Source organism: Bombina bombina, chromosome 3 (genome assembly GCF_027579735.1).
Source record: "Bombina bombina isolate aBomBom1 chromosome 3, aBomBom1.pri, whole genome shotgun sequence".
Lineage (NCBI taxonomy): Eukaryota > Metazoa > Chordata > Amphibia > Anura > Bombinatoridae > Bombina > Bombina bombina.
This window is the reverse complement of record NC_069501.1, coordinates 753421831-753437000: the sequence shown is the minus strand read 5'-3', so window position 1 is coordinate 753437000 and position 15170 is coordinate 753421831. Positions and strand designations below refer to the sequence as shown.

The 15170-nt window shown below is 36.2% G+C and overlaps 1 protein-coding gene across 1 annotated transcript in view; it reads right to left on the bottom strand.

The window, feature by feature from the left end:
- DMD (dystrophin) overlaps nt 1–15170 on the bottom strand; it is a 4487195-nt gene that overhangs the window by 1631091 nt on the left and 2840934 nt on the right. Inside the window, exons 46-47 of the mRNA XM_053707599.1 lie at nt 2893–3040; nt 1442–1591 (exon numbers count right to left, since the gene is read on the bottom strand). Coding sequence (XP_053563574.1) covers nt 1442–1591; nt 2893–3040 — 298 coding nt within the window. The remainder of the gene's footprint in view (nt 1–1441; nt 1592–2892; nt 3041–15170) is intronic.

The following is a 15170-nucleotide window of genomic DNA, read 5'->3' as shown; positions in this document are numbered from 1 at the left end:
ACAGGGCTAGAGCTTTTTGTTTTGTCTTGTTTAGGTTTTGGTTTGTTTATTGTAGTTTTGTCTAGTTATGTTATAAAAAAAATGAAAAATTCCCATCGCTGTGTATAAATATTTCTCGAGTGAAAGTTATTGATCTATTAGTGATATACCAGAAAAGCATATTAACAGAACTTAATTTTATGTCTATATCTGCCAAAATGCACCTGTTTTTTCTCTTTTTTCACTCAAGTGTATGACACTAGGCCCTGCGTGGCGAAATTACATGTACTGTTTTGTGAACCTGTATACAGTGTTGGATATAAATAAAATAAAATAAAAAAAAAAAAAGAGGTAAAAAGTTGAGAGGAACGTACATAATCTATATTTTAGCTAAACTTAGTTTTTAATAATAATGTTAGACATCATCAGTTGTTCATGATTGCGCAAATTAAAAGGATAGAAAGGTCAAAATTATAATGTTCATTGGTGCATTCCAGTTTTAAATAGAAGCTTTTTTTGCAATGTACTTCCATTAGCAAACATGCTTCTAGTAAGACGTTTTACTGTTTCAGCAACATACGCACATATGCTATATGTGATTAGAGGATCAGGAGTTAAAGTGCCACTAAATACAGTACAAATTAATAATTGGCAAATACACAATAAAAAAGATGATGCAATAGCACTTAAATAGATACAATTTTCCCTCCCATGTAACATGTGATAGCCATCAGCCAATCACAAAATGCATATACTGTACGTATATACTGTGCACCTGTGCACATGCTCAGTAGGAGCTGCTGCCTCAGAAAGTGTGCATATAAACGATTTGCACGTTTTAATTATGGTAGTATACTGGAAAGTTTTTGTTAAATTGCATGCTTTATCTGAATCATGAAACTTTCATTTTGACTTTAGAGTTCCTTTAAGCACTACGCCTGCTCATAGAACTAGCCGTGGTGTGTATTGCATCAATGGAGACTTAATACAAGCTATTTCTTAGCAAAAAAGGAAAGTCCAGAGGAAGTCCAAAAATATATAAAAAGCAAAATTGTATTTCATATTGTTTAAAACACAGGATAGAAAGACCGGTGTTACTGCTTACTCTCTGAGATGGTAGGGTGTTTGAATGCTGGTGTAAGGAGTACTCGCAGCAGTTGTGCACATGCCCCTTTAAACCAGCAATAACTTTAACTAGAAGCATTTTTGCTAACAAAAATATATTGTAAAATGCTTCTATTTAAAATTTAAATACACCTATGCACTTTTTTAATTTCAACATTTATATTCCTTTAAGAAATGTTTATATAACATTTCAGAAAATATAAGTGACTAAACTACTAATTGATTTACCTGTTTTCACCCAGGGAAATCTTTGAAATCTGGTGTGACGCCAGCCTTCTGGTATCACCAAGGGAAATCCTGGTTAATAACATTCTTATATAAAGAGAGTTCCACTAACCTTTATCCAGCGCTGGTTTGCCTCTTTGAGGCCACTTTCAATTTTACGCTTTTCTTCTGGGGCTACTGTTGAGCTTCCTAAGGCAGTTCCACCAGTTTCATTCAACTGCTTCAAGATCTCTTTACGTGGTAGAAGTTCATTCACCCTAAACTGCAATACATTTTAATTCTTAACTTAAGCTACACATTAATAAAATAAGTAAACACGTGTTAAAAGTTAAATCCCTATACCTCTGTGTTTAACTCTCTAAAAGTGTTAAACGTATAGATAAAATCAGTTCCAAACCATCAATGCACAACTAGTCTTGGTGCTAATAAGACAGCATATGTACATAGCTACCAATTATAAGCTGTGCTCAGAACAGGATCTGCAGTGCATTGCTGGGCCAAAGCTGCCTTTAACTTTATTTTTAACCCCTAACAGAGAGGTATAAGCAATCAAGAGTTCAATAAGAAAATGCTTTAATAATTACAAGCTTTTTGTTATCGCCCCTTTATGTCTATTAAAGGCACACTGTACTGTAAAATTGGTTTCTATTTAATGTGCTTTCAATGACTTGTTATACCAGCTGAATAAAATTAAATGTAAAGGCAATTGCTCCTTTGGGTTTACTTTTATACTTGAAAAAACAAGCTGTTTTGCTCATTGAAACTCATTGTTCTCAATAATATGCCTGCTTTATTGGGCAGAGCCTTTCCATTATCTTTCTATATACTGTATCTATTGATCTATCTATCTATCCATCCATCCACACCTAGTCCAATACATAGGCACTGAAATGTTTCTTTTAAATCAGGTATGATTTCCAAAAATTAAACAATAAATAAATAAACGCTATGCAGCTGGTATAGCAAGTCATTGAAAAAACATTAAAGGGACAAGTAGCTGATAGTTTATTGTATTTCAAGCACTGGGAACAAACTCCCACTGTGAGGTTGATTTCTGCTGTTGCCCCTTGGTTATATTGCTTTTCAATAAAGAATACTGCAGTATCCATATTTTTCAGTAAATACAGTTATTTCAACAGGCAATAAAAGCTATTTCGAATGAAAATGAAAAATAAAGGTTAAAGAGTTATTTATAAACAATCCAATACACTTCAGTAGGTAAAAAACACCATTGGGGATAGATTTTACAGTACAATATTCCTTTAAAGTAAATTTTATATATATATATATATATATATATATATATATATATATATATATATATATAGTTTTCTCCTGGGCTACTACACACAATTGATAAGCTTGGTGGTCTTTGAGAGAAGTGTGATATGCATACATTTTTCTATAGCTCATTTATACAATCAGTTTATAAAATGTCACTTTTTGCTGCCTAGCAAAAAGGCTTTTTTTTTTTGTTTTCTATTTTGATATATAATGCAATTCTTTCAAGCATTTAAACTAAAATAATACACAGCCAAGGGCAATAAATATAGGTTTTGGTACCTTTACTTCTTCCAGTAAGTCATTTAATTGCTGCTCATTTCCAGGCTCTGGAGGTGCATTAGCAACCTCCTCCGCATCATCTAACCAAATGCTGAATTTATTCAGGTCTTCTTGCAATCCATATAACTTTTTCTTTTCTTCCTCTAACCTGCAGAGTATAAATAGGAAGGCATTGCTGTAGTTTAAATCAAATTCACTCGACAAAACTGGTGTTACAAAAGAAGATGATGTCCTGGATGAACATTTTTTAAATAAATAGCAGTGTTTATAAACAGGTACGTTTGTAAATAGCTAATTTGCACTAACACACGGTTTGTTTAGAAGTGATATTCAGTTAAATCAGCATTACTGATATAAAGGGAAATGGACATTCTATTGCAAAACTTTCATGCACTAATTTGTTTGACTATGTCATATGTGCATTACTGACCTTGGCTAACTATGGGCTAGATTACAAGTGGAGTGTTAACCTCACACAAAGAATAATACACCATCTGGTATTGCAAGTGGGCTGAAACTTCAGCTCACACTATACTTTTAAAGGCTAGAGAAGAGAGTACTATTAATGCACTCAATGCACTCAAAATGCAATTGCTGAGCTTGAGCACAATTCAAAATACTACTGTAAAATTGTTCTCTTCTTCAGACCTGAAGTAAACCATTGTTATTATTAGTATAGCACCGAACTGCACAAAAGCTTCACTACTTGTAAACCATTTGTTTAGTACGCGCTCAGATTAGTGTTTGATATCCAACATAAATTTTACTGTGATGGTCCATAGAAGTCTATTATGTGAAGATTTCAGTGCATCTGCAGCACACCCTAGACTAGCTTGTGAGCGACAAAAATAACTAACATGAGAGCTAAAATAGAGGCTCTATTGATTGATGTTAACGCAAAATAGCATTAATGTTTTTGTGCTCAATCGGCCAATAACCACTTGCAATTACTGAATGGGACTTTGTTGGTATTAAAAAAATTGGGAATAATCACAATATATCATTTGATAATTATCTGCATGGTAACATCTGCCATTACTTATCAGCAGCACTTTTTTCATTAACGGTTTGGTCAGGAATGTCAGATATTTAACGTGTGCCAACATGTTTTGCTGATCACAATTCAATTTCTTGATACTTAACAACATATTTACAAAGACATTTTTCACGTATCTAAGTCTGCCACTAAAAGGGACTTGATAAACTGAGGACAACTCTTTTAAAAATTATTACTGAGCACCCCAAAAAGTTTGTAAATGTAACAATGGTGTTGAGCATTGCCCTGAGCAAAACACACTAAAATTATCCATTACCATACTAGATAACATTAGAAAGTAATGTCACCTAGCAGATACAAACATGACCAGTTCAACTAATTAAAGTTACTAAAATTAATAAGCACTATCACACTAATAAAAAATAGTGAAACCAATAACTCAGTAAATACAAGCATTTTGGTATCATGAACATTGGAAAAACAAACTAATAATACCAGATGAAGATAAGAAATTGTTACCTGCCAACAATAATCAGAAGAAGTTTTTAAGTATTATCTATCTATCTATCTATCTATCTATCATCTATCTATCTATCTATCTATGTATATGCAGAAAAAGAGTAGGACTGTGTTAGATAGTGCATTTAAAGAAAGTAGAAAACCTTTTGCAAAAGCATAAATAAATAAAATAACAACAGCTATGTGCATGTAATACCTTCCGTAGCTAAATAAAAGTGAATACAATTGCAAGCTTTCTATACCTGTATAAAGGAACCTGATTAGGGCCAGACTGGGACTAAAAATAGGCCTGGTCATTTTAAGCAAAAGCAGCCCATTCCCACTCCTTTTGTTATTTAAACACACTCCAAAAACTAACAAGTATATTGTAGAAGTTTGGTTTACAAAAACGTTTAACATTTTTAGCCCCCTTTTGTCAAAGTATTTTGCAAAATATTTGTGATTAGATAGTAAAAAAGTGAAATGTAATAAAAAACAAACAAATGTTATTGAAGTTCACTGTTGAAGAATAACTAGTTATCAGTCTGTGTAGTCAAAATAACTGGAATCTGAGTAGGACGGTATTGCCCTGATGTGGGCAGTAGTGCCCTGATGTTTCTAAAAGATACAGCAAGGCAGTGAGATACAGGGCAGGACAAGCCCATCATCATGCACAAATAATAATGCTGGTGACTGGGCGAGGGCCAAGGGCTTCAGGCCCCAGCATGCAACTGACCCTGACCCCTCAGGCAAATGCCCTATATGGCCAAGGCTCTGTCCAGTCCTGGACCTCAATGCCCTGAATATTTGCAATGTATTCCCCATTATTTAGCGATTAACATTATCAAATGTATATCACTTTTGCTATCTGTTTGCATTTTTTTGTAGGATTGTTACTATTTTTTTTATCTCTCTTTATCTTTACATCTCTGTTTAAAATTAAATGAGACATTATCGTTAGTAACTCGATTAGTTGCCATGGCTTACTTATGTTTGTCTGAATAGATTTATCTGCCATGTTGTCCTTAGGGCTGGCCGGAAACAGCAGTTATGAAGCATCGGTCTAAAGACCACTGCCCCATAACTTGTCCACCTGCTCTGAGGCTGCGGACATCAATCCGCCAGATCCTTTATGCAAGGGGTGGCATTGCACAAGCAGTTCACAAGAACTGCTTTTGCAATGATAAATGGCGACAGCGTATGCTGTCGGCATTTATCAATGTCCGTCAGACATCATACGCTACATTGTATCATGTCCGCTCGTACTTTCATAAATCAGCTTCTAAGTCTTTGTTCAAAACTGTGAAATAAGTTCAGATATCCTGTTTTGAAGAAAAAGCTGCCATAAATTAGTGGCAGACCAGCTAAATTTGAAATAATATATCCATATCAGATGGGTAATTAAATTTCAAAACTGAAGTCTGATGCTGAATATTTAAAGATACATTCTAGTATGATAATAATGTGCTCAAAATTATTAGAGGCTTTCACTATTCAATGTATGCTTATTACAATATGTTTATTTATGGATAAACTCATGCAACAGCAGCATTACCATGCTGGTGATAACCAGTTATGTACATAAGCTTCTTCTCATTGGCTCAACAGCTACATAGGTAGGGTGACCATATTGCCGCTTTAAAAAAGGGGCACATATGAAAAATACTTATGCCAGGGCTGTTTAAAGAAATGTTTTGTATAAGACATATGTATTTTTTATATGTGTCCCTTCTTAAAGCTGCAATATGGTCAGCCTATGCATAGGAGCAACTGTACATTGAAGTTGCTGAATGTATATGTTTTTTATCTGTTTAATTCTTTTGCAAGGGTTAAATATAAAGCTAGTAATGAACATCTACTAATACTGTAACAAAATATTTTATTATTATATTATAATGTTCATTTTAATGTGACAACATAGCAGTCTGTAGAAAACAGTGATATCATATCCAGTATTTATAAATATATAGTGTCAAATTTCAAGCATATGCAACATGGTATCATGAGGATTAATTAGACATACATTTTTGGGATTAATAGGACACTGGGCATATTAAAGGGACATAAAATAAAAAAAATGTCATATAATTCAGATAGAGCATAAATGTAAAAAAAAAAAAAAAGTTATTTTATCAAACTTACTTTATATTATTGGTTAAAAATCTAGTAGGAAGGCTCAGGGGCATGCACATGTCTGAAAAAAAAATATACTTTTCTGCAATAGTGGCAAGCTAAATATTTTTTTCTTACACACGCTAACACCGCTGAATGTAAACTTTTAATGCGGCAGGTTAGCACCTGTATTACAAGTTGGAAGTAAAAAGTTAGCACACAAGCGAAACCCGATGCGCGCTATCTTCAGGACTTTGGGTATTGCGATCGCGTTAACTTCTTCTCCCTAAAGACTTCAATAGAGCATGCTTTAAAAAAAAAAAATTGTAACACTTATCAATCACGCACTAACCCGACACCGCATTAGACCTACAGTGCTAAACCCAAAGGTAGTTATGAATATTTTACATTCAAATGCTCTTCACATAGAAGAAAAAGTTCTTTTTATTTTTAAATATATATATTTCAAGGTGTGAAGGTATTACAAGTTGGTTGGATCTGCCGATAAACAGGTGGAACTACACATTCATCTGTTGTGTGGAGAGGTAAGGAGTGTGGAGCGTGTGAAGTTAGAAGCGGTGATAGTACACCTCCGGATATGTCACAGACATAGCCATACTGGACTTACTGCCATCATGTTCCCCTTCTATTCAGCGCTGCCAACACCACGCCTGTAAGGAGGGAGGAACCGGTCGTCCTCGGTCGTCAGCCATCTGGATCCTGCAGTCAGGTAGAGTAGAAACGCTTTAGGCGCCCTTCCAAACTGCACAGTTTCTTTTGCTCCTCCAGGTGCAAGCTCACTTTCTTTTGCTCTTCCAGTCCTTTACTTAACTACATCCACATAATCCTTCTGAGCCACCAATTCGAAATTGGGACTTCGATCAAAAGTAAAAGCAGTGCCTTGCTGTAGGGATAGTTCAATGTCCTAGAAAGGAAGGAAAAAGCTGGCACTGCTTCTTAAAATGCCAAAAATGTATTTATAAATTGATTAAAATAACAGCAACATCATAGATAGAGGTCTAACATGTTTTGCCTTGGGTCTTACTCATAGACCGAATCACCTTAAAAAATAGCACCAAATTTAAAAGCACAATCTGATCATCTCATTGGCTATTTACCTAAAACATAGAGTTTAAGCATTAATGGTCTAAACTCTATGTTAGAATTGCTATACTATATGAATAAGATTCATGTTGCTTGAAATTCAAAATTGTAATTCACATATTTTTATATGTATACTTTATTATGTCTTTATTTCAACTAAATTAAATACTTTAAGAGTGCTCACTTGAAACCCTATTGAAGCTGCTGATTAACAGTTTATATGTTGATTAATGAAATACACCTGTTTTAGGTAAATAGGCAATGAGATGTCAGATTGTGCTTTTAAATTTGGCGCTATTTTTTAAGGTGATTCAGTCAATGGCCTCTATTTATCAAGCCGTCAACCGCAAATACACTGGAATTCCGCAGCGTAATTGTGGAGAGCTTGATTCGCCTTATTTATCAAAGGCTACAGACAGGCAAAAGAAGAATTTTGTGACGTAACATACGATCCGCCGGTCTCAGTCCGACACATATTGATGCTTATTGTCATTACAGATGTTCCAAATGCAAATTCGGCACTATCTGACTACTTTTGCTAGTTATCAAATAACTAGCAGGTACGCTCGCCACTATTCCGGCCCAGCGTACCTGGTTTTCAATCCGCCGCCCTGTAGCGGGGGAGGCCATAGGAATCAATGGGAGTCTGAAAGCAGCAAAAGCTTATGTTCGCTGCTGCCCGATATCCCATTGATTCCTATGGGAGAATAAAGTTACGTTTACACCTAACACCCTAACATGTACCCGAGTCTAAACACCCCTAATCTGCCGCCCCCTACACCGCCTCCACCTACATTATACTTATTTACCCTATAATCTGCCACCCCGCCACCGCCGCCACCGAAATAAAAGTTATTAACCCCTATCCCACCGCTCCCGGAGCCCAGCGCAACTAAAGTTATTAACCCCTAAACCCCTGACCGCCCACGTCACTATCACTTACTAAACCTATTAACCCCTAAACCTAACAACCCACTAACCTTACATTAAATATTAACTCATTCCTATCTTATAATACATTTAAACTTACCTTTAGATTTTAACTAAACTATATTAAACTAATTAATTTAATCTACACTAACTATTATACTAAAATTACATTAAACTATATTAAATTAATTAATTTAATCTATACTAATTTTTATACTAAAATTACATTAAACTATATTAAATTAATATAACCTAACTTTTAAACTAAAATTACAATAAATTACAAAATAAATTAACTATATTATTTATTTAAACACCTAACCCTACTCAAATAATTTAAATCTATACTAAAACATTACAAAGTTACAAAAAACTAAGTTACAAAAAATAACAAACACTAAATTAAACAAAAAAATAAACACTAAGGCCTAGATTTAGAGTTCGGCGGTAAAAGGGCTGTTAACGCTCCGCGGGTTTTTTTCTGGCCGCACCATAAATTTAACTCTGGTATCGAGAGTTCAAACAAATGCTGCGTTAGGCTCCAAAAAAGGAGCGTAGAGCATTTTTACCGCAAATGCAACTCTCGATACCAGAGTTGCTTACGGACGCGGCCGGCCTCAAAAACGTGCTCGTGCACGATTCTCCCATAGGAAACAATGGGGCTGTTTGAGCTGAAAAAAAACCTAACACCTGCAAAAAAACAGCGTTCAGCTCCTAACGCAGCCCCATTGTTTCCTATGGGGAAACACTTCCTACGTCTGCACCTAACACTCTAACATGTACCCCGAGTCTAAACACCCCTAACCTTACACTTATTAACCCCTAATCTGCCGCCCCCGCTATCGCTGACCCCTGCATTACACTTTTAACCCCTAATCTGCCGCTCCGTAAACCGCCGCCACCTACGTTATCCCTATGTACCCCTAATCTGCTGCCCTAACATCGCCGACCCCTATGTTATATTTATTAACCCCTAATCTGCCCCCCACAACGTCGCCGACACCTACCTACACTTATTAACCCCTAATCTGCCGAGCGGACCTGAGCGCTACTATAATAAATGTATTAACCCCTAATCCGCCTCACTAACCCTATCATAAATAGTATTAACCCCTAATCTGCCCTCCCTAACATCGCCGACACCTAACTTCAATTATTAACCCCTAATCTGCCGACCGGAGCTCACCGCTATTCTAATAAATGTATTAACCCCTAAAGCTAAGTCTAACCCTAACACTAACACCCCCCTAACTTAAATATAATTTACATCTAACGAAATAAATTAACTCTTATTAAATAACTTATTCCTATTTAAAGCTAAATACTTACCTGTAAAATAAATCATAATATAGCTACAATATAAATTACATTTATATTATAGCTATTTTAGGATTAATATTTATTTTACAGGCAACTTTGTAATTATTTTAACCAGGTACAATAGCTATTAAATAGTTAAGAACTATTTAATAGTTACCTAGTTAAAATAATTACAAATTGACCTGTAAAATAAATCCTAACCTAAGTTATAATTAAACCTAACACTACCCTATCAATAAAATAATTAAATAAACTACCTACAATTACCTACAATTAACCTAACACTACACTATCAATAAATTAAATAAACACAATTGCTACAAATAAATACAATTAAATAAACTATCTAAAGTACAAAAAATAAAAAAGAACTAAGTTACAGAAAATAAAAAAATATTTACAAACATAAGAAAAATATTACAACAATTTTAAACTAATTACACCTACTCTAAGCCCCCTAATAAAATAACAAAGACCCCCAAAATAAAAAATTCCCTACCCTATTCTAAAATACAAAAATTACAAGCTCTTTTACCTTACCAGCCCTGAACAGGGCCCTTTGCGGGGCATGCCCCAAGAATTTCAGCTCTTTTGCCTGTAAAAAAAAACATACAATACCCCCCCCCCAACATTACAACCCACCACCCACATACCCCTAATCTAACCCAAACCCCCCTTAAATAAACCTAACACTAAGCCCCTGAAGATCTTCCTACCTTGTCTTCACCTCACCAGGTATCACCGATCCGTCCTGGCTCCAAGATCTTCATCCAACCCAAGCGGGGGTTGGCGATCCATAATCCGGTGCTCCAAAGTCTTCCTCCTATCCGGCAAGAAGAGGACATCCGGACCGGCAAACATCTTCTCCAAGCGGCATCTTCTATGTTCTTCCATCCGATGACGACCGGCTCCATCTTGAAGACCTCCAGCGCGGATCCATCCTCTTCTTCCGACGACTAGACGACGAATGACGGTTCCTTTAAGGGACGTCATCCAAGATGGCGTCCCTCGAATTCCGATTGGCTGATAGGATTCTATCAGCCAATCGGAATTAAGGTAGGAATTTTCTGATTGGCTGATGGAATCAGCCAATCAGAATCAAGTTCAATCCGATTGGCCGATCCCATCAGCCAATCAGATTGAGCTCGCATTCTATTGGCTGATCGGAACAGCCAATAGAATGCGAGCTCAATCTGATTGGCTGATTGGATCAGCCAATCGGATTGAACTTGATTCTGATTGGCTGATTCCATCAGCCAATCAGAAAATTCCTACCTTAATTCCGATTGGCTGATAGAATCCTATCAGCCAATCGGAATTCGAGGGACGCCATCTTGGATGACGTCCCTTAAAGGAACCGTCATTCGTCGTCTAGTCGTCGGAAGAAGAGGATGGATCCGCGCTGGAGGTCTTCAAGATGGAGCCGGTCGTCATCGGATGGAAGAACATAGAAGATGCCGCTTGGAGAAGATGTTTGCCGGTCCGGATGTCCTCTTCTTGCCGGATAGGAGGAAGACTTTGGAGCACCGGATTATGGATCGCCAACCCCCGCTTGGGTTGGATGAAGATCTTGGAGCCAGGACGGATCAGTGATACCTGGTGAGGTGAAGACAAGGTAGGAAGATCTTCAGGGGCTTAGTGTTAGGTTTATTTAAGGGGGGTTTGGGTTAGATTAGGGGTATGTGGGTGGTGGGTTGTAATGTTGGGGGGGGGGTATTGTATGTTTTTTTTTACAGGCAAAAGAGCTGAAATTCTTGGGGCATGCCCCGCAAAGGGCCCTGTTCAGGGCTGGTAAGGTAAAAGAGCTTGTAATTTTTGTATTTTAGAATAGGGTAGGGAATTTTTTATTTTGGGGGTCTTTGTTATTTTATTAGGGGGCTTAGAGTAGGTGTAATTAGTTTAAAATTGTTGTAATATTTTTCTTATGTTTGTAAATATTTTTTTATTTTCTGTAACTTAGTTCTTTTTTATTTTTTGTACTTTAGATAGTTTATTTAATTGTATTTATTTGTAGCAATTGTGTTTATTTAATTTATTGATAGTGTAGTGTTAGGTTAATTGTAGGTAATTGTAGGTAGTTTATTTAATTATTTTATTGATAGGGTAGTGTTAGGTTTAATTATAACTTAGGTTAGGATTTATTTTACAGGTCAATTTGTAATTATTTTAACTAGGTAACTATTAAATAGTTCTTAACTATTTAATAGCTATTGTACCTGGTTAAAATAATTACAAAGTTGCCTGTAAAATAAATATTAATCCTAAAATAGCTATAATATAAATGTAATTTATATTGTAGCTATATTATGATTTATTTTACAGGTAAGTATTTAGCTTTAAATAGGAATAAGTTATTTAATAAGAGTTAATTTATTTCGTTAGATGTAAATTATATTTAAGTTAGGGGGGTGTTAGTGTTAGGGTTAGACTTAGCTTTAGGGGTTAATACATTTATTAGAATAGCGGTGAGCTCCGGTCGGCAGATTAGGGGTTAATAATTGAAGTTAGGTGTCGGCGATGTTAGGGAGGGCAGATTAGGGGTTAATACTATTTATGATAGGGTTAGTGAGGCGGATTAGGGGTTAATACATTTATTATAGTAGCGCTCAGGTCCGCTCGGCAGATTAGGGGTTAATAAGTGTAGGTAGGTGTCGGCGACGTTGTGGGGGGCAGATTAGGGGTTAATAAATATAACATAGGGGTCGGCGATGTTAGGGGCAGCAGATTAGGGGTACATAGGGATAACGTAGGTGGCGGCGATTTGCGGTCGGAAGATTAGGGGTTAATTATTTTAAGTAGCTTGCGGCGACGTTGTGGGGGGCAAGTTAGGGGTTAATAAATATAATATAGGGGTCGGCGGGGTTAGGGGCAGCAGATTAGGGGTACATAAGTATAACGTAGGTGGCGGTCGGCAGATTAGGGGTTAAAAATTTTAATCGAGTGGCGGCGATGTGGGGGGACCTCGGTTTAGGGGTACATAGGTAGTTTATGGGTGTTAGTGTACTTTAGGGTACAGTAGTTAAGAGCTTTATAAACCGGCGTTAGCCAGAAAGCTCTTAACTCCTGCTATTTTCAGGCGGCTGGAATCTTGTCGTTAGAGCTCTAACGCTCACTGCAGAAACGACTCTAAATACCAGCGTTAGAAAGATCCCATTGAAAAGATAGGCTACGCAAATGGCGTAGGGGGATCTGCGGTATGGAAAAGTCGCGGCTGAAAAGTGAGCGTTAGACCCTTTAATCACTGACTCCAAATACCAGCGGGCGGCCAAAACCAGCGTTAGGAGCCTCTAACGCTGGTTTTGACGGCTACCGCCGAACTCTAAATCTAGGCCTAAGTTACAAAAAATAAAAAATTAATTATCAAAGCTTTAAACTAATTACACCTAATCTAAGGGCCCTATGAAAATAAAAAAGCCCCCCAAAATAAAAAAAACCCTAGCCTACAATAAACTACAAATAGCCCTTAAAAGGGCCTTTTGCGGGGCATTGCCCCAAAGTAATCAGTTCTTTTACCTGTAAAAAAAAATTATAAATACCCCCCAACAGTAAAATCCACCACCCACACAACCAACCCCCCAAATAAAATACTATCTAAAAAAACCTAAGCTCCCCATTGCCCTGAAAAGGGCATTTGGATGGGCATTGCCCTTAAAAGGGCATTTAGCTCTATTGCAGCCCAAGTCCTAATCTAAAACTAAAACCTACACAATAAACCCTTAAAAAAATCCTAAACACTAACCCCAGAAGATTTACTTACAGTTTTGAAGATCCGACATCCATCCTCCAAGAAGCCGGGAGAAGTCCTCAACGAAGCAGCCAAAGTCTTCATCCAAGCCCGCAGAAGTCTTCACCCAGTCGGCATCTTCTATCTTCATCCATCCGGCGCGGAGCGGCTCCATCTTCAAGACATCCAACGTGGAGCATCCTCTTCTGACGACGACTACCAACGAATGAAGGTTCCTTTAAATGACGTCATTCAAGATGGCGTCCCTTAGATTCTGATTCGCTGATAGAATTCTATCAGCCAATCGGAATTAAGGTTGAAAAAATCCTATTGGCTGTTGCAATCAGGCCAGAGGATTGAGCTTTCATCCTATTGGCTGATCCAATCAGCCAATAGAATGCGAGCTCAATCCTATTGGTTGATTGGATCAGCCAATAGGATGAAAGCTCAATATATAAGCTCAACATAGAAGATGCCGTCTGGGTGAAGACTTCTGCGGGCTTGGATGAAGACTTTGGCCGCTTCATTGAGGACTTCTCCCAGCTTCTTGGAGGGTGGATGTCGGATCTTCAAAACTGTAAGTAAATCTTCTGGGGTTAGTGTAATGATTTTTTTAAGGGTTTATTGGATGGGTTTTAGTTTTAGATTAGGACTTGGGCCGCAATAGAGCTAAATGCCCTTTTAAGGGCAATGCCCATCCAAATGCCCTTTTCAGGGCAATGGGGAGCTTAGGTTTTTTTAGATAGTATTTTAGTTGGGGGGTTGGTTGTGTGGGTGGTGGATTTTACTGTGATATTTGTATTTTTTTTTTACAGGTAAAAGAGCTGATTACTTTGCGGCAATGCCCCGCAAAAGGCCCTTTTTTAAGGGCTATTTGTAGTTTAGTTTAGGCTAGGGTTTTTTATTTTGGGGGGCTTTTTTATTTTCATAGGACCCTTAGATTAGGTGTAATTAGTTTAAAGCTTTGATAATTTATTTTTTATTTTTTGTAACTTAGTGTTTCTTTTTTTGTGTACCTTAGTGTTTGTTATTTTTTGTAAGTTAGGATTTTCTAACTTTGTAATTTTTTAGTGTAGATTTAAATTAGTTGAGTAGGGTTAGTTGTTTAAATATATAATATAGTTAATTTAATTTGTAGTTTATTGTAATTTTAGTTTAAAAGTTAGGTTATATTAATTATTAATTTAATATAGTTTAATGTAATTTTAGTATAATAGTTAGTGTAGATTAAATGAATTAATTTAATATAGTTTAATGTAATTTTATTATAATAGTTAGGGTAGGTTAATTATTAATTTAATATAGTTTAATGTAATTTTATTATAATAGTTAGGGTAGGTTAATTATTAATTTAATATAGTTTAATGTAATTTTATTATAATAGTTAGAATAGGTTAATTATTAGTTAAATGTAGTTTAATTTAAATCTAAAGGTTACAGGTAAGTTTTAATTTATTATAAGCTAGGGATTAGTTAATATTTAATATAAAGTTAGCGTGTTGTTAGGTTTAGGGGTTAATAGGTTAATTTAGTTTATGGCGATGTGGGGGGCTGGCGGTTTAGGGTTTAATACATGTATTTAGTTGCAGTGGG